The sequence below is a fragment of the Sturnus vulgaris genome, chromosome 5, assembly GCF_052056855.1.
Source record: "Sturnus vulgaris isolate bStuVul1 chromosome 5, bStuVul1.hap1, whole genome shotgun sequence".
Taxonomy (NCBI): domain Eukaryota; kingdom Metazoa; phylum Chordata; class Aves; order Passeriformes; family Sturnidae; genus Sturnus; species Sturnus vulgaris.
The window spans coordinates 11,398,768-11,418,716 of NC_142247.1; the positions used below are offsets into that span (position 1 = coordinate 11,398,768).

The 19,949-nt window shown below is 37.9% G+C and overlaps 1 protein-coding gene across 2 annotated transcripts in view; it reads left to right on the plus strand.

Moving 5' to 3' along the window:
- LRP6 (LDL receptor related protein 6) overlaps window positions 1-19,949 on the plus strand; it is a 120,846-nt gene that overhangs the window by 12,669 nt on the left and 88,228 nt on the right. For both annotated transcript variants that reach the window (XM_014880590.2, XM_014880600.2), the window contains exon 2: window positions 1,749-2,142. In XM_014880590.2, the coding sequence (XP_014736076.2) occupies window positions 1,749-2,142 (394 nt within the window). The remainder of the gene's footprint in view (window positions 1-1,748; window positions 2,143-19,949) is intronic.

Sequence of the window (19,949 nt, forward strand, 5' to 3'; positions counted from 1 at the left end):
AGGGAGTGGGAAATTATGCAAGGAAGATAGCAAAGTAAGGTAATAATGACTTCTTAATATAAAGATTCTCTATCTAATTTTTAAAAGTCTACCCCTTCTCTATGGGAAGATAATCTCTAAATTTGAATGGTTTTCACCACAATAAAAAATTGCTTTCTGCAGAGGGGAATACAAATACAAATTTGGTATTATTAAAACCAATGAAGTTTCACCCCTCCCTTGTTCTATCTAAAGTTCATCATAAATCAAGTTATATTCAGGGTTTCTAAATGTAGGATGACAGTTTAAGCAATTCAGTTTTCCTAAAAATCAAGAAAACTCCCACCACCCCAAACCATATATAGAACTCATTTAATTGCAGGTAGATGAAAGAACTTTCTTAGTTCTTTCAGCTTCTCCCCATTCACATGTGACAGTGTCTTTGAGAAGTTGTTTTGTGATAAGATGGTGAGAGGAGTAGTCCTATCTTGGAAACCCGATTTTAAATTTACTGAAGTCTGTTAGTATTTCTAATTTCAGTGTGAATTTGTCATACAGGGAACTGTTGTTCCTCTTCTGGCAGTTGGCCCTTGACATTATTGAGCCTTGAATGTCCTTGACTCTGTAAATTTTGACCTTTTGGTTAGGACATCCATCCTGCTGCAAATTTGAAGTGCCCACCTATGCTGAGGAATAAATCTTCAAGATCCCTGTGAAATTTGTGTGGTGACACAAAGATAGAGGAGCATTTATGGATCTAAATGCCTCTGTAGAGCTCTGGTGTTGCAGTTTCTGAGTAAATGCAGGGGAGGGTAGAAATGTTTTCTGATAGTGGATTTTAAAGGGTGTCATTGTCTGCCTTATAGAGAGGTAGTATTTTTCTGAACCTTTTGTTGAAGTAGGAATGAGACTGGAATTTTCATAATGCTATATATAGCTTGTGGTTAAGGACAATTAAGCAGTCATATTACATTTAAGAAGCTGTCTTTTTTCATGGTTACTGCTTTACATTAGTCATCTTAGGTGTTGTTATGAAAAATATACAGACTGCAAACTGGCAGAGTAAGCAAATAAAGCATATAAAATGAAGGCTTTGTGTTAGAGAACTAGGCAGGAATGGTGCAGCTGACTTTGAAAGAACTATGTTGTCCATTCCTGTAGATTTATTTTTCTCCCTACCTTCTCATACTACCTCCAACACTCTAAACCAACATTTACCCCATGCTGTGCAATGGATTTTGTATTTTTATGTACTATATGCAAAATGTCTGAGATATGTAATTTCAGGGAGTATTGACATGCAGGTGGCTCTGGTAGCTTGACGTGAATTATGCTTCTATAGAGGTGGGTTGTATGTTACTAAATTCTATCAAGAAAAATAATCCTTGCTCAGGTGAGCTAGTACTGAATGCATAGAAAACTGCTTTACTCTTGTCTTTCTGATCCTTCTCTACAGAGCAGAATCATTTGGGCACTTCAAACCTCCATTTTCTTTGTTCTTTCCCTTCTTCTTTAATGTTATTTTAATAATGCACAACCCAGAATAGTGAGCTGCCCATTACGAAGACTCGTAACCAAGTTGAAAAGCTTTGAGTCGGTGCTTTTTAGTCAAACTTCAAAATGTCTCTCCAGTATTTCTTATTTTTGCAAAGATGCTCTTAAATCAGTATCTGCTGATGGCCTGACGCCCTATCACAGTGCGAGTTGTGCTCGATCTGAGTGATGTTAACACACCTGTCTGTGTGTCCCCATTTCTGTCCCGTGTGCAGCTGCCCCGCTGCTGCTGTACGCGAACCGCCGGGATCTGCGGCTGGTGGACGCTGCCCACGGCAAGGAGAACGCCACGGTGATCGTGGGGGGCCTGGAGGACGCGGCCGCCGTGGACTTCGTGTTCCTCAAGGGCTTGATTTACTGGAGTGACGTCAGCGAGGAAGCCATCAAACGGACAGAGTTCAATAAATCCGGGAGCGTACAAAACGTGGTCGTTTCTGGGCTTCTGTCACCCGACGGGCTGGCCTGTGACTGGCTGGGGGAGAAGTTGTACTGGACAGATTCGGAAACAAATCGGATTGAGGTTTCTAACTTGGATGGATCGCTGAGGAAAGTTTTGTTTTGGCAAGAATTGGATCAGCCCAGAGCAATCGCCTTAGATCCTGCAAGAGGGTAAGTCTTTTTTAAAGTAGTTACAAATACAAATATTTGTCCTGTTTCTCATTTGTTGAATGGTTTCATATGCTGTTCTCGAAGTTATCCTAAGCCGTTTTGCATTGTTTGTTTCTACTGGTGTGATTTGCAGACTTCTGAAATTCCATTCATATTGGTTTGTGAGCAATCAGGAATCATCAGACTTGAAAAAACAGTATTAGAAACTTAGTTTGGCTGTAGTGCAGAAGATTAGCAGAAATGGAGAAGTTCTAACCTAAAACCTAATACAATCTGCTTTCCTCAAAGGGCTGTGTCAGCTGCCTGTGGACAGACAGACTTGTGCCTCTCTGAAGTGTCAAGAAATTAAATTTTTTTGAGCTTTATTCATTGTTGATATTCATGCTTTATTGAAGCATTGAAGGGAGAAGTCAACATATTGTATTAATAACAACTTGAGATGTGTTTTGAAGCTTAATCAGAAAATTTACATAAGAGGCTCCCTTCCCACCCTTGGGGGAACGCCTGTTTTTAAAAATCCTGGTTTTGTCTCAGCTCTTTCTAGAACTGATATTATTTTCTCAGCTCCCATTTGAGTCCCTGGATGTGGCTCTTTCTGCTCTGTTCTTGGGACAAAGCAGTGTTTGCCAACAATGGAAAATTCAGTGGAGTTTTGGTGATGTTAGGTAAATGGCTGGCTTGAGGTTACCCCAAGGGCAGTCATCTGTGACAGTGTTTGGGAGAGCCCAAGTGGAATACTATTGGAATATCCTTGATGCTGTGTAACCTTTTGAAAATATTTTATATCTGTAGTGTAGAATATGGTTTTACTATATTATTTTTCCTTGAGCAAGCAAGGAAGTTAGTCTTTTTTACTGCCATTTCATATGTTTTTCAGCCAACTCTTTTTTGTGGGGGGTTAGAAATTAGTGCCTTGTTTCTTTGGACACATGAGGGTTGTGTCTTGCTGCTTGCCACTTCTTTGCATTATGATTTTTGTTTGGCTTTTTTCCTCCAAAAGAAGAAAATCTCTGCAAAACACAGCTTCTTTCCTGAACTTCATAGAAATACTATATCTTAAATATTTTCTTCTGCAGTTTCAATAGGCCTTTGGCAATTTATAAACAGAAAATATGTTTATTTTCCAGTACCTATATTTCAAGCTTTGGAAATAACAAAAGTATGGATGAATGCTTTTCCTGTATATTTGCAACTTGTAAATTGGGGGCAGCGATAGTGTTAGTTTAATTTATTAGATTCTAAAACCCTTTAAGAGTGTAAGGAAAGTGTAATATTCATGGCTTTTCTACCCACCATCCTGAAAGTGAGAGAAAAAGGAAGGAAACACACATTTAGAATATCTTTGATTTGGCTTGTAACCAGAAAGAATGAGATTCTTGTTGCTTAGGCATAAAGCTCTGTTGTGAAGCCAGTTGGTCTTTTTTTAGAGCCGTGTTTGTATTTTCTGAATGTGCAGAATAATATGCTCAGCAATCCCAATTTGATGTTTGCATACTCTTTACTCTTTCTCGATACTTTACACCCAGAGGAAAATACGAGAAGAATGAAATAGATGAAAAGTAAAGCAAACCTGTAACATTTTCTATACTGATAGTCTGTTAAAGCAGTAGGAGTAAACACTCCTGAAAATATGCTGGAATTTAAAACAAGACAACTCAAACAAAAAAAAGCAAAGACCAAACCCCCTTTCCCAACCCAAACAAAACCCCTCTAACCAAAACAAAAAAGTCCCTTCGACAACTGTAATTTAAGGACAAACTAATTTCTTTCTTCCGTATTTTTGAATAGGTCACTTTCTAACTTGTTGTGTGAAGGGTGTGTTTTGGGAAGGTAATATAGAGCAGCATATCCACTTTCTGTTTTACTGTATTGCAGTTGCAAAAATTGCAGTTCTCATATGCAGTTTTATGACAGAAAACCTTTCAGCTTTTAATCAATTTGGTTACATTTCAGAACAGCCTCCAAAGCTTGAAATATAGGTGGAAGGGTGACATGAGCACAGAGATGTAAATTTAAAAAGAGAAATAATTCCCCAAACTGTTCTTGTATGGGATGCTTCTTTCACTAGTACTTACATTTTTTTTTAGCCCTGTAACTGTCTTTTGGTTTCAAGGTGTTGCCTGGCAGATAGTGGTAGGAGTAAGCCATAAAAAAATTCTAAGAGCAGTTAACAGAATCTAAAACCTGGAAAAGCAAACCCCCTCACATTTTCCTGCAGTCTAATCCACCTCCTATTATGCTCAGACAATGTTTGTTTCAGATACAATTTTCTGAACTTGCAGTTCATGAAAAGAAATAATTTAGCAGCAGAACTTACACTAAGATCATCTTTACCAGTAAGTTCAGTTTTTTATCGAAGTTAAATTGTGAAAAATAGTGTATCTGAAGTAACATGCATCAAGTGTTTCATGAAAAAGCTGATTTAAGTTCCAAACTGCTAGTCTCTTCTGGGGTTGAATGTGTATTTATTAAATGGATCTGTCTTACTGAAAACATGAGAATGCCTACTTGGAAATGAAATGTTAACAGTATAAACTAGCAGAGATATATAGTGATGAATAATGCATTTCCTTGGAAGTGTCCCTCATAGTGAAATTAAGTAAAATTTACATGTTCCATCAGTGCTCTGATCTTTCTCACAGCTGCTGCTAGGATACTCCAGGTTGTGAAGGTCACTGCTTGATGCTGCTGTGATGCTTTGGAGGAATGTTACTGAGCTCTTTCAGAGCACATTACAGAAGCAGTTGAGGCATTAAAGAATAAGTGGTTTGGGCAGCCTTTATTTCAGTGCCAAAACCATCAGGTGATTGTGTGTGAGGTTCTATGTGTAACTGAGATAATGGAGTAGAAGTTAGACTTGGTTCCCATGTCTGTTATCAGTAATAAGAAATGCAATGGATTTACTAATGGAAAATATTTCTGATTTGGTAACTGAGTCACAGCAGCCAAGTTTGTTGGGGCTTTTTACTTCGTATAGGAAGGCATTAAAATCTGAAACACCTATGTTCTTATAGACCATCTTCTCATAGACTATCTCCTATGTACATTCTGATGTTTGAGCTTCTTATTGCTCATATTCATACACTGTGCCTTACTTGTTTCACTTGTCTTGATACTCAATAAAATGCTGTGTGTGTAGCAGGAGAGAGAAGGGCCCTGAGATGAAGGTGAAGGGAATGGGGTGTTTGTTCAGCCTTCTTTTGAAGTGAGCTGGCAGGTTCCAGGAAGGTTCCTTGGTCCTATCCCTCCTTTCTGGAACTGTTTATTCCTGACTGGTGTTAAACACAAGACCCTTTTTAATAAGATCTGCAGCTGGAGATAACACTGACAGTTTAATGGTGACATTCTGCCAGGAGAAGATCAGGTGTTAGATCATCATATGCAGGAGAGTGCTGTATTTAAGAACAGCTCATACTCATATTGAGCAAGTAGAAAAGAGATTTGTTTCAGCACTTAAGATGAAAAAAAACCCAACAAAAACATATCCAGATTCTTGAGCAAATAATGCTTTAAAGTGCAGTATTGTATATTTATACTGCTGTTTTCTTGTGTTGGGTTTTTTGTTATTGTTGGGTTGGTATGTTTGTTTATTTTTGCTTTTTAATTTGTGCAGCCCTTTTGTCCTTATGGTAAAGATTGCATTATCATAGTTTCAATTCCCCAAAAATTACCCTGTAGACAACAGGATCAGCTTTCTTCATAAGGAGCACTATCAGAATGAACGGGCTTTTCTCACTTTTACATGTATTGTTCACCACAAAGGGAATTTTAAGTGCCTCCTAGAAGTGGTGACTAATTGCTTGCTTTTCAGGACATGTTTTAAATCAAGTGACTATATAGAGTTACCTTAATTGTTAAGGTCTTGTAAAACTTTTGGGTTGTAAAGGGTTTTGGTTAATGAATGGAATTAGAGTACAAAGAGCTACAACACTTTTTATGGCAGCTGAAGTTGATTTCTGGATGAAGTACTGTGAATGTTGTGGAGGATCTTCAGGTTTATTGGGTACCCCTCCCCCAGCAGACTTGCATTCTTTTCATGCAAAATTTTGCAGGGAACACTACTTTCTTTGTGGACCTACTTCTTTTGGTTTTTTGAAAGTTGAAAACTGGTGTCTGAGCATATCAAGCACAAAAGCAACTGTGGTACAGGCCTTATATCTGCATATTGTAATAAAAGACTTGTAGGAAGTGATGGTACTTTTGCTGAGTGGTAGATGTTATACAACAGAATAAAAAGGGGAAATGGACAGTTCTAATAACAGTTACAGTACCTTTGGCTTTGGGAAAAAACATTTTAAATATGAAAAAATTTCAGAATTTCTCAGTAAATTCACTTGTACAGTACATTTTTGTTTTCAGGCAAGTTAACATTACATGAAATGGCACTTTGGATATAAATTCCCAAAATAATGCAAATAACTTTGCTTCATACATTTTCTTGCTTGATGCCATCTCTCCCTTGAGCAGATAATTTCTGACTGGAAATCTTTCTGCTGCTCCTCTGCTGACAGTAATATTTCACAGGTGACAGATCAGTGCACTCGGCTGATTGCCTGGCCTGTGTACTAAGGAGGTAATTTTGAGGTTCTACAGGTGACATGTAGGCAAGATATGAAATCTGCAGACTCATGTGATTATGGCACAGAGATTTATAAGGTGTATTTCATCTTTCTTCACCTAAGGAGGCTCTGTTGATCCGATAATGATTGCAAATACATCACTAAATTCGGGTAATAGCTAGGATATTAAATGAACCACAAGGTATTTTTTCTTTACTAAAAGATTGCAGCAGTATTGCAGAGTTTGGCCTGATGAAACTGCACCAGGAGTGGCCTACCTTGCCTCTCTTGGGAAGATCTAAAATGCAGCTCTGCTGTCACTGGTAGCTGGGTGATCCTTGCATGGGCACTGCTGGTTGACCTGAATCTCTAGGCATGGCCTTTCAAAGCAGAGGAGGTTGTCTAGGCCAGGATTATTTTGTGTGATCCAAAAACCAGCAGGGTGCAAGGCTTCATCCTGCAAGAGCCTGGCACAGCATCTGGAATGTCCTTGTTGTCTCCTGCCCCAGAACTACTATAGCTCCCTTTGCTTCTCGAGTATAAGCTGTTTGGAGTTTGGCTCATGGTCCCATGAAGGTCTGTGGCCACTGGGAACAAGATCAGACACTATTCATTTACTGTAATAGCCTTGAATTTTCACTCTAGGGGTTGTTTGGTTTTCTTTAGGGTTTGGTTTTTTTTTTTGCTTAGTTTGAATCTCATTGACAGGCAAAACTTGGCAAAGTTTATTTGAGATTGGTCATGTATGGTCCACATTATGTTAGTTTCTAGTCCTATCCTAGGATATTTCCATGTTGGATAGATGCAAAAATTGTAAAGGTGTCATTTTATTGCATGGCTCAAAATGTTTCTTCTTCACAATCTCTTTTCTCGTCATGTGGAGGAGGAGGTGAAAGAAGGTAACCAGAAACCCACATATTTAAAACAGTGAGGACTTGGAGAGGTGACCTCTCTTGTAAATCTTGCTGTGCTGGTTTTAGATGTTACTGCCACTGTCTGCCTGTCCTCACCCTACTGCCAGAGGTTGCCAGGAACTTGGAGGAATATGCTTGCTAATATATTTTCTTTATTTTGCAGGTGTTTTACCTGATTTTTTCTTTGTGGGAGGAGATGGGAGAGATTTGGCTTGCTAGAAATCAAAGTAGAGTGCACAGAATTGATTAGTGCAGGACAAACATTTTTCTTATAGACTCATATAACAAAGTTGTAGATGCTTTTAGCTGTAGACAAGTTTAAAAATAGTCTTACATCTCCACCTCCTTCATTCAGTTGTTGGGCTAGAAAACAAGACTAAGAAGAGGATAAATTGAGAGCTGCTCTTTCTCTCCTGCAAACCTTCCTGTGAATGTCAGTAGCATCTTGCAGCACTGTAGAGTTTGTCAGAACACTTCAGTTCTTTGACTTTTTTTTTTCCTCACTTTATCTTCAGTTTCAGACTTGTTTGGGTGAGACATGTAAATATGATATGCAAAATGATGGTCTATTGACAATTTAGGGTAACTTTCAAGAGTATGATTTGTCCTGTCCTTTAACAGGTCAGTGTTGCAGTGATAAGGGTGACAGGAATTAGTTAACTTCATGCAACTTGCTGTTAAGTACCCATGTATCAAAGCATACTTCAGATTTGCATGCAGTGTTTATTTAATAAAGTTGGAACTAAGAATTTAAAGTGAGGTAGTAATTTCTGCTGTGCATGAATAACGTCTGGTGGTGAGTCTTTGGGCAGGTTTCTGTATCTGCATTTTCAGTCTCTGCAATTATGATTTAGCATCCAAGTCTAGACTATGAAGACCTGTTGTATTTAAAAAAAGAAAAATCATGACTTTAAGCTTCTGTTATGCATTATGTTAATTAAATTTTTTTTCACACACTTTTAAAAATGGAAATAATCCTAAGATAACTTTTAATAACTTAACAGGCACTCAAAGGGACCATATTAATTTACAGCAGAGAGTTATAATCTGATAAATTGTTCGTTCTGTGTTCTTGCTTGAGAAGTCCAAAGTAGCATTGCTTGTTAAGGAAGCAGAGAGGCTTTAAAGGAAAGTCCATGCAGTTTCTGGGGAAGGGGCCAGAGTAAAAAAAAAACAAAACAAAAAAACCCTACAAATAATCCTTCTCTCCCCCAAATGTAACTTAGATAACTTGGCAGTGTTTGTCAGGAAATCATAACTTCAGAATCCATGACTGCTATTAAGACTTGTAGCAGGGAGCTTGTGATTGCCCACTAAAACCATTGCAGCTGACTGAGCTTAAGAATTGCAAGGAATTGCTTTTATAATTTATCTTGGAGAAAGATTTTGTTTGTAATTTCTTACTATCTCAAGGCAGGTTATTATAGAGGGGGTTTTTTACGAAATTATGATGAGCCTTGCAGGCTGTGTATGTTAAGGCAGATCTGCACCAGAAGACAAAATGAGTCTTTAGCATTTATGGCTCATTGCAGTGTAGTTTAAACTTTCTTTCTGCATCCTGCAACCATCTTCTTGCCTTTCTTGATGACCTTCAGTGCCACAAGCACACTTTCTGCCGTAAGATGAAATTGCACTCGCAGTTCTTGCTGTGATGTGTCAGCCAGCACACCTGTACAGCTGACCAGGGGCATTGGTAGCCGTGCAGACCCAGCCTGGGTCACAGTGGGTCAGAAGAGTGTGGTGTTGTCTGGCCTTTTCATGGGGTACACAGATGGAAGAAATCTTATATTTTCCTGCATTTAAAATCAAAGTAGGGCTAGTTGGTTGGGGATTGGATGTGTCCTCCATCTGTGTATTGGGGAGTCACTGAAATGTGTTTGTTTTAGAGTGTAAAGTTTGGTCCAAACTCTAGAGCAAAGGTTTTGTCCTGTGTTGTAGAAAGTGGAGCAGAAAATTGCCTTTGTTCCTCTGGAGGACATTGATAACTGGATTTATATTTTTGACAAAAAAAGACTGATTTATGGCTTATTTCTTGAAGAAAGCTGATAAATCATTCTAGCATGATTTGAAACAGACATGTATTCTTTAAGTAAACTATGAATTAATTTTGTTTAAAAAATGAAAATCAGAGCACTCATCTGTATGAAATTTCGGCATGATTAACAAAGAAAAAATCTGTAGAAGAACCATCTTTATCTGGCTGCATTCCTGGAAAAAAATAAGACTATCCCTATGGAGAATGAATGTGTTCCAGTTCTGATATCTCTGTAGAATGGTTAGATAAAATGTCACAGGGTAATACATTGTACGGAGGACGTTAAGCAAATGCAGCTTTTACAGTGCCCTAAGTGAGAAAAGAGGACAAACCAGGGCCAAATGTTGAGGTGGCCTAATAAAATACCTAAATAAGTATTTTGAGAACTTGTGCAGTGACCCTGGGACAGGAGTAGATTAGAGTTGGTTCACATTACAGAGTGCCAGGGTTGTTAGCTGAGCCTATATCTGCACCAGTATTATTTTACCATGTTAAGATCTGTGTAGATATGTCCTGAAAATCAGCTGAGCAAAGCAAGAGTTACTGCTTTGGATTTCTGTTTAACACTTGAAGAAAGAAATTACTCCTTTTAACTCCTTGTTGTGTAACTGTACCTAAGTTGTGAGTTTCTGGTTAGTCTCTTTCTTTCCTAGTGGATTCCCTCTTCCAGGTTGTTTTTAAAACATCTGACCCAGTTGTGGGTGTTCTGCAGTGAGGGAAAGTAATGGGACAAACCCGAGCCTTGTCAGTGGGAGCAGTCACTTCAGATGGGCCAGCAATGCTGTTCCATGGTATTGCTCTAGATTTTAAACTGGGTACTTTAAATGCATGTGTGTGGGTGAGAATGTATATGTAATATGTGTTTGTGGTGTCTGTGTCTAGTTAATTGTATCTCATACTTGAAACAGTCTAATTGTGTTGTACCTTAAAATCTAAAATCCAAACAAACTGACAGAACATCTCCTTCCCACCCCCCAAAAAAACCCCAACCAAAAAGCCAAACACAAACAGCAAACCTCAAGCGTCCATAAATATGGAACCCTTTTTTTCTCCTTGAACTCATGAGTAAAAATATAAAGAATAGTAACACATTTTCTGGACCTTAATGGTTTAATTAGAATCCTTCTAATACCACTCTCCGAAAAAAAAAAAAAAAAAAAAAAAAAAAAAAGTCAGCACTCTGGGCCTCTCTCTTCCACCCTCCTCCCCCGCCTCCTTTCTTTCCCCAGGGTTGTTTAACACATACTTTACATTTTCATTTCTCATTTTCATTTCTCATGGGAACCGTGTCGTTTCTCACTTTTACATCTTAATTTCATGTTTCAGCATAAAGTATTAGTTGTATTAAGTTTTCTCTGTCACTTCAAGCAAGAAGTAGTAAAGATAGGAAATTATGCAGCTAAGAGCACTGTTAAGTCTAAGAGCTTTTTTCTAAATAAATCTGTGTTAAGTGTGAAACTTATTTTTCTTATTCAGAGGATAAGTAAGATCTCTGCTCTAACCATTGTTTAAAAAATCCCTTAAAATTCAAGAAAACTGTCTTACAAATTAAGTTTGTGTGATTCTTTTGCTGTGTATTGTAGTGAAGCATATAAATGCCTTTAATTCTCGAGTAGAAGCCGATTCTTTTACTATAAACAAGATGTTTGTTATAGAACAACTATGCCTTATATAGTGATCTAACCTCCAGGTCAAATTCTGGCGAACTTACATTTTACTAAAAGATACTATTTTGATATTTCTATCATTTTTCAGCATGCATTTTTCTTGTATATGCTAAAAAATTTGGTTTCTGTGAAGTACATGTTTAGATCTGGTTATAAGCCTAGTTAGCCTGGCATAAAAATTAAGCAGGGGTGGGAAATTACTTGAGAGGAATATATGGTTTATAAAGTAGTGGAACTGTAAGAACATCCTGGAAGAACTTTCAGATACATAAAGCAAAACCTGCCTATTTCTTACTGTAAACACTTGAAATGTGATGGAGCTTGAGCAGTTGTTAACAGTCCAGAGCTGTCTGGTTTTATTGTCTCTGCTTATGTTGCTTAACTGGTGCTTCACCTGATCATGAGATGTCACACAAATGCCCTGTTAGCTGTATAAAAACCACAGGTTGTGCTGTAATTTTTCCCTGCCTTCCTGATGAAACAATTTGTTGTTTTACTGCATTAGAATGACATACTGTTTTAATCAGTATTTTATAATGTGCTTACTGTGGCCAGCAGTGGTAGCTGGAGGTTGTGACTGAGCATTTCTGTTGCCCTCTCTCCACATCCATGCAAAGGCAGTCTCTTGAGTGAGCAGGAGGATTACTGGATGTGGTGTCCAAGCCAGCCCTCAGTGCTGAGCTGGCAGGCGTAGGATGGCTTGGCCAACCAGTCAATACTGTAACCAGAGATTTGTTTTAGTAAAGGTCTGATTGCTGCTCATAACCACTAAAAGCTTTAGCATTAAATAAATTATATAGTCCTAATCAACATTTTATAACTACAAACCAAATTTGGATTTAAATGATGGATGAAAGCATGAAAGTACAATCTGTTCTTGAGGTTTGACAGAAATTTGTTACTTAACTTGAGAAGAATGGTCTCCTTGCATTAAAAAATGTTCTTCTGTTTAAAGAAATGAGACGTGGAAAATCGAGTTCCTAAACTGAGGCAAATGAGACCTGAAAAACCGAGTCCTTAATATAAATTTGTTTGTTTTAATGTAATTAAAAATGGTGATCTTTTATCAGCTTGTATAACCAGACCATTTTTCCCACTGTTTAAGTAGACAAAGGGCAGCTGTATTGATTGCCATGAAACATAAACAGGTTCTCCTTGCTTCTAGTCACAAGTTTCCCTGTCTGGGGCAGATTCTCATTAAACTGTGGCCCTATTGTTGAAAGTCCTGTCTTCTCTGCATCCCCCTTCAGAATAAAATGGCTGCTATCAACTGGTCACACACAGATATTTAGCTCCTGAAAGTTTAAAAAGGAAAATCCAGAGTATGGAGAATTTCTATACATCAGCAGTTTTAAATGTCCAGCAGGACACACCTGAAATAGAGTCAAGCAGTGGCTGGAAGAAAGGCTCAATAATATTCATGTTTTGGTAGGCTTTATGGTCATCCATAAAGAGATAGCCTTCCCATTTTCTCCAGTATGAATAGGATTCCAGATTCCAAAGGGCCATCTGTGCAACAGGGTGGGTGATTTTAGATTTTTGAGCTCTGGCTTCTGTTAAAGTTTTTTGTCACTGTCCTGCTTGCAAATGGCCCTCTGCAAAAAATTGCTGAATATTTTATCTGTAGAGTTCAGCAGTATAATGTTAGCAGTACATACACCAAATGATCTCTGAATAAGAAGTGCCTGAACTGTGTTATAGAAACCAACCCATTAAAAACGGAATGTAGTTGCTGAACAACTTGGTTTGGGTGTAGGTATTTCAGAATCTACAAAGCTTTTGGCCTTCACAAGCATGATTCTTGCTGCTTGTTATAGCTCACACTTTGTGGTCCTGGAGCTAAGGGACTGTAACAGCTATCAGGATGTTTGGAACAGATGGAGGAGAGAGAAACTCCTTAAGATACTCCAAAAGTAAGTTTATGAAGATCAGAAGTAAAATTTGTCATATTGGAAAATGCTGCCTGGCAGCTCTTTACAGACTAGCAGAAGTCCTGTATTTAAGATAAGAAAAGACAAAACAAAAGACAGTGACCCTGAACAATTAAACAGGCTTGATGAGAACACTCCTGAAATCAAGTGGAAAGTCGTCTATGGGAGTTACTTGTTGCTCAAACCTTGCCTTGAATACTGCCTGTCTAGTCTTAACTCATGAATGACTTGGCATGAGTCTTCTATTGCTGATTTCCAGACTGAATTTGATTGGAGATTTTTTTCCTAGTTAAGCAGGTAGTTGTAAATCTAGGAATGACAAAGTTTTGTACCAGTGAAAGAATCTGCAGAAATAGTTATCTATAAACTAAATTTATGAAGTAAATATATTAAAAAGAAAAAATTGTGCTAATGGAAAAGTCTGTAGTATTTTGAAAATAGGGTTATTCAGTGAAGTTTCTTCATTAAAAAAAAACCTAGTTGGGAGCAAATATGTGGGTTTTGAGGTGAAGGAAGATGACTTTTCTAGAAAACATATTTATTAAGATAATCTAATTGTGCCATTCTTTTTTCCTTATCTCCCCTCCATTTGCCCCACCACATACACCATCCACTTTTCTAACTTTCAAAGTATGCTTTGCCATCAACTTTGGGAGGGAATGTATGTAATGTAAGCATTAGGTATATCCTTTGGGGTTGTGGCTTTTAAGTGCTTTTCTTTCTCAAGGTCTGCTTTCCAAAGTATATTTAAGATGCTCCTTAGAATCTGTCCTGTGAACTGTCTGGTTTTTCAGGCTGGCTTCTTGTGGTAGACCATGCAGCTTGGACAGATAAAATCACAGTATTAATTGTTATTTTGCCATAGCAGTGTTGACCATGCTGTTTAGGTACAGAACTCTGGTTTTGCACAGAGTTTGTGGCATTCCAGTGTCCAGACTTAAATGATTGTTTTCTTAGTGCAAGACCTTAGATATCATATAAAACTTCTTTTCAGGAACTGCTGAATATGAACTTCAAGGGTTTTCTCCTTGAGATGGTAAAGGATATAATTAAGTTTAATCGATGTATTTTTTCTGTTGAATAAAGACAGACCAAAATACTATTTAAAACAGTGTGATGACCACTCTCCCTTATGTGTGTGCCAAAATTGGTTAATGAAGTAGAGTTTAGATGAGAATTTGAAAAATGCCCAAGCTACGTAGTGAGAAACGAATATGTAGTTAATTTTATGCTTGAAATTTTTTAAAATTCATTTTAGCAAAAGGAATGGCAACCTTTTTTGCATGCATATCTTCCTGGCAAATGTATGGTTCTTGTGAACCATGAAACTCGCCATTTTTATGATATTCTGTTGCTTCTAGGTAGGTTTCCTTTGGTGTGATAATGGTCAAGAAGTTCACATGAATGTAAGACAAAGCTTGTCAAACATATGTTGGATGAATGCTTGACTAATGTTTTTATGATGGAAAAATTCTGGGTCCTTTTTTTAGAAACAATAAGGAAAAAATCTGTGGGAACAATTAGCCTTTTTATGTCGGACTTTGAAGATATTACATGACTCGTTTCTTCATTTCAGCCTGTCCCTCTGGAATTGCAAAGTCACTGGCATTTATTTTCTCAATAGTGCTGAGAGCTGTGTACTAATCTTCACAAGATAGTTTGCTGTTTTCTTTGTGTTGCTAACTTATGAAGTTTTAAGGATGTAAAAAACCCCCAGAATTTAATGCTCCAAAATCATAATGGGGTATGATTGATACTGATTTATTGATTGATATATCCAAAGAGAGAAAAAAATATTCTTAGGCAAACCATGTACATAAACCTTTTGACCTTAAATAGTTTATTTCACCTAGATTTACCCTGTTTTGCATAACTGAAGACAACACCATTTTAATGTAGTTGTGTTTCCATGCCTGATGAGAAATCATGTGAGTTAAGAAAGTGGTAATTTAGGGTCTGGTGCAGTCTCCACCTAGACATTTGTAGACTGAGTTATGCAATTCACATGCCCTGTTATATAGTTAATTTTATTACAACACCTTATTCAGTGTTTCAGCAATAGGAACTGTTGACAGGAATGGCTATGCCCAGTTTTATTTCAGGGTATCTTATTTTTCTTTGATTTTTTTTTTTTTGTGATTTCATTTGTGATAGATTTGTAACCCTCTTTAGGATTCAAAGTGTTTTAAGTTGTTTTCAAAAACTGAAATTCTCTGTAGTCAGCTGGTGATTTTGGAGACAGTAGTGGGCATGGACAGCATTCTAGTTTGGGGCAGAGTTGCCCATCAGTGAGGGTATGACTGCAGTTTAGCAGTGGAGGAGTTCAATTGGTTCCTTCAGAATTCAGTTTTATTTTAGTCCTGGTCTCTTTTTCACAAGTTTGACGGAATTTAAGTTTGTGTCTATCACCATGTTAACAAGGTATGAAACAAGGGAAGATGTGAAAGTGGATTGGGAAGATAGGAGGTTTTACCTTAAATAAAAATAACTAGTAATGAAGAAAATGTGACCTGATAAAGTCAAATACACAAATTCACATTTTCACAAATACATGCGATCACCAAACTCTGTTTTTTCTCCTTTCTACCACTTCTTTGCAACCACGTTTTACTAATAATCCTCTGTGAGAAGCAGTGTTGCTTTCACATATCATAAGAAGCAAACTTTTTTTTTGCCAATCGCTTTTTAAGAGTTCCCTCTGCCCTTTCAGCCTTTACTCTGCGTGGTAGCGTTCTATCTGTGTCACTCTTGATGTGTTCCAGAGTGCATTGGATAAATTTGTTTAGAGAAGCAGTTCTTTTATTTATCTCTTTGGAAGCACAAGAATGGGCAAAATGTGTCAGCAAAAGTAAGCTGAATGGTCCCACAGACAAACTTTTGTTGCTGCCAGAAACGACCATTTGATTGAATTGGCATTTTGATGCTAACACTGTATTTTCATTATATATCAGTGTATATACTGAATATACTGTGTATTTTCAGTAATAAAATCTGTGACCATTGCCAAGGTGACTGTGAGTGGGGTAAATGCACAGTACTGGGAGTGCTGTTCACAGAGACTTAGGCAATCATATTTTTTTAATGTGTAGGTTCTTTTTTGCATATAAACACTTAACTGTGTGGTTTGTGGAATGTTTGTATGAGTAATGTGTACACCAACACATGGAAATGGTGACTGCTGGGCTGGAACCAGGGTCCACTTGGAGGCGTCTGTTGTCACATGCACTTGGTTCTGAGTTGGTGGGTAGTGATTTTGTATCAATGACAGCTTAAAAATCTCAACACAGCACAAAGCCTTAAACAGACAATTGCTTAAGAGAGCATTTAATTGATGGTTTGTCACCCAAAAGGGCATGGGCTGCGAGTTTTTGGTGTTGTAAAAGTAAGTGTAACCTGGGAAAGGAAACCTAGCAACTGAATATTTTAGTTTCGAGTGAGATTCTATTTAATTTAAAGTTAAAAGCTATCAAACCACTTGCATAGATAAATAGATGATGTCTCAAAGGAAGGTTCCTGTGTGTAACTCTTGGTATACTGAATGCTCAGCTCCTGTGATTAGCAGCAGAATGGGCCATGTTATAAAGTATCAGGCATCCAGACAGCATATACTGAAAATGCCAAGAGCTGGTTTACACAAGTAAGTCAGTGTGTAGAAAACAACTATATATGGTAGCATTGCATCATTCGAGCTTTAGAGCTTAATTCTTTAGATAAGGAATGTTTAGGTACAGATTAAGTTGAAGACTATGTGCCATGAAATGGCAATAGTTACAAGCATGTAACTTTACAAAAGCATCACCTATTTAGTGGTGTAATATGTCTGAAAAGACGAGTTTTAGTAGTGGTGCAGTCTGCCTTATCACTATAGTTGAATGGAGTGAGTGATTTTTGTATCACTGAGCAGATGCTCTGTGTACTATAACATTTTTCAAGGGCTGGATAACTGAGAATTTTGTTTCTGGCTCTTCTTTTTTGTGGTGTATTGTGGTTTTGCTGTTTGTTTTGATGACAAATCCTGAGCAAATCACTATTTCTGGCTTAACTTTTTTCAAGGCATTTGATGTTATTTAGCTGGTTTGTGAGCACAACGTGGTTCTCTGCTTTTCTTTTTCCCATCTCTCACTCCTGCAGATTCCTGCTGGAAGAGTTACTGAGATTCTCTCTGCCTGAATGGGATAGGCCTGGGCCAAAGCTGTGCCAGCCTTTTGGGATTGTTATAAAACACGTGGAGCAGCAGTTGTGCTGTTACATATTCATTCTGACAGCACTGCTTGTCGAACAGTTTAGATGAATTAGAAAGGCAAAAGTAAAAATGTGTTTCAAAACGTAGAATTAGTGTAAACATTTGGGGAACACTTTGGGAGATTCCGAGATGGACTCTAGGAATGTTTGTGATAAAAGCATTCTTTGCCATTGCTGCATCCTTCTGACTGTAAAAACCATGGTGCTAATGTGCTGCTGAACTGTATATAAAGAAACAGAGGTGCTGACCTGTCTTCTTAATTTGAAGAGATAAATCATATAAACTGCATTAAATGGTGAAGTAAGAGCTAACACTTTCATTAAAGGATTTTCAGTTAGTTAAAGTTGGTGTAGAATTATCTGACCATTTATTTTAATTGAAATTCTGGTTCATCAAAATTGATGGTTTTGGTGGAAACATTTGTTTTGACAGCTTTCTATAAGGCTGATATCCTGGATCACATGGTAGGAACCTTGAGTTTCCTGTTCTGTTCCAGTCATTCCAGCTGGTAAGGTGGCTGAGGATTTTCAGCTGTGGCAGCATTGTGATCTTACTGTTTTTCAGTGTTTCCACACAGATCTTTTGGTTTTAAATGTTATTGCCACATGCTGTTCCACTGCAGTGATAGCTTAGCAAGACTTGGATGACAGTGAAATGCCTACTTCTATAAAAACATACTGCCCTTTCCACATCCCCAGTCCTCATTCCTTTGTCAGCTCTTCCTCATTCTGGCTCTGTGGTTTGTCCTACACTGTGTATTGCCTAGATGGAAGGTAGGATCAAGGCTTGTCAGGCACACCAGAATTTCAATACCTGTCTTGTAGGCCCTATAAAAATATAGGTTTGAGGTCTTTTTTCATGAGACAGAAACAGAGTGGTTGAAGAGAGATGGAACTTCTTCCCCTTGTCAGAAGTTTTAGCTTCCTTTGTGTACTGCCATTGTATAATCTGAAATACAGGAATGCTGTTTGTCTGTTAGCTGTTCTCATAGGTGTCTTGGGGTGACTGTATGATGCGTATATCCCCAAATCATCTGTTCTGTTGGTGTTGAATATTAAATCTTTTTTTTAATAGGTACTAAGCTGTCAGTTTTCTAATTTTTGCTCACTGATGTTTTTTTCACTAAGGTTATTACAGACTTTAAGACACTTTTCAAATTATGTGGCATCCCTATTTAAAGGTCTGATTTTCTTGCTGGTTTATCGAAGTCCACTCTATGAAATACAGAAACATCTTTATTACTTGTCAAACGCAATGTCATTAAATTGCAACGGCAGCCTTCTAATTCACCTTTTTGTTCGTCTTTTGATGAACAAAATTTGTTAATCTTTTGTCTCAGCACTAAGCAGCTTACTTTGTGAAAGTTGTATCGTCTTTAAATATATGAGCAGATGCAAAAGAGGAAATATACACAGTTATTAACAGACCCTTTTTATAATTTGGTAGATGTTCGTGCTCCATCAGCTTCTAGCACAGGATGCATTCTTGCTTCTCCAGGTTGGATTGGGAGAAGAGAAATGAAGTAGCCTCACTGTACTGCCAAAATAAATAGCTCATGGGTCTCATGTACCACTCCAATCTTGCCAGAACAGCTGTTAACGAAATGTTTGAACTGCTTAGTGGTGTGGTGGTGGGGTGGCATAGTTAGTGACAGGTTACTCTGCAAACTGCTACTTGTTTTCTCTGATAATTTTGTCTTAAATATGCACAGCTCAAAAACAGTCTGGGCACAGATTAGTGCTTCCCATGGAGGGTTGAACCAAAGAGCAGCAAGCCATTCCCATGAGAGGTGCTACAAGAGCTAATGTTGCTTTGTCCAAGAAGTTTCATCAAGAACTCTGCTGGCTGTGTAGCTTTCCACATATTTCATGCATGGATATGTAGAGCCTCTTGCTACCTCTGCTAATGTGATTAAAAGCCAAAAGTTGTTAGTTGATCATAGATGGCAATTTTCACTCCTGACCTTGGGTCACATGTAAGAGTGCAAAGGAAAGAGTTGCTGCACAATTTGTGGTACACTTAATTAGCTCCTCTGAGGTTACACCTTGATGCATCTGAGGTTTGTGCAGCTTAGAAAAGCAGTGTTCACAGCTTTTCACATTGAGTGTATGAGATTGGGTTATGTTAAACTAACACTGAGCACATGCAAACGAAAACGTGATGGATCTAGGAGCTGACAGTAGCCTAAAAACAGGGATAAAAGCACCATTAGTAGCTAATATGTGATGCATGTGTGGATACTGCAGGTATCTGTGTCACTCCCAATTTGAACTTTGCAATTTGTTGCTCAATTTTGGTCAAGCTGGGCCTCAGCTTCGTTTCCCAGTGGCCTCCCAGCCCAGTGGCATCCTGCATGTTTGTAACAGGGCACCCACATGGGACAGACCCTGCTCCAAGTGCTGCACCTGCTGGACACGCTTCATTCAGTGCTTTTGTTTTCATTAAATTTCAAGGAATC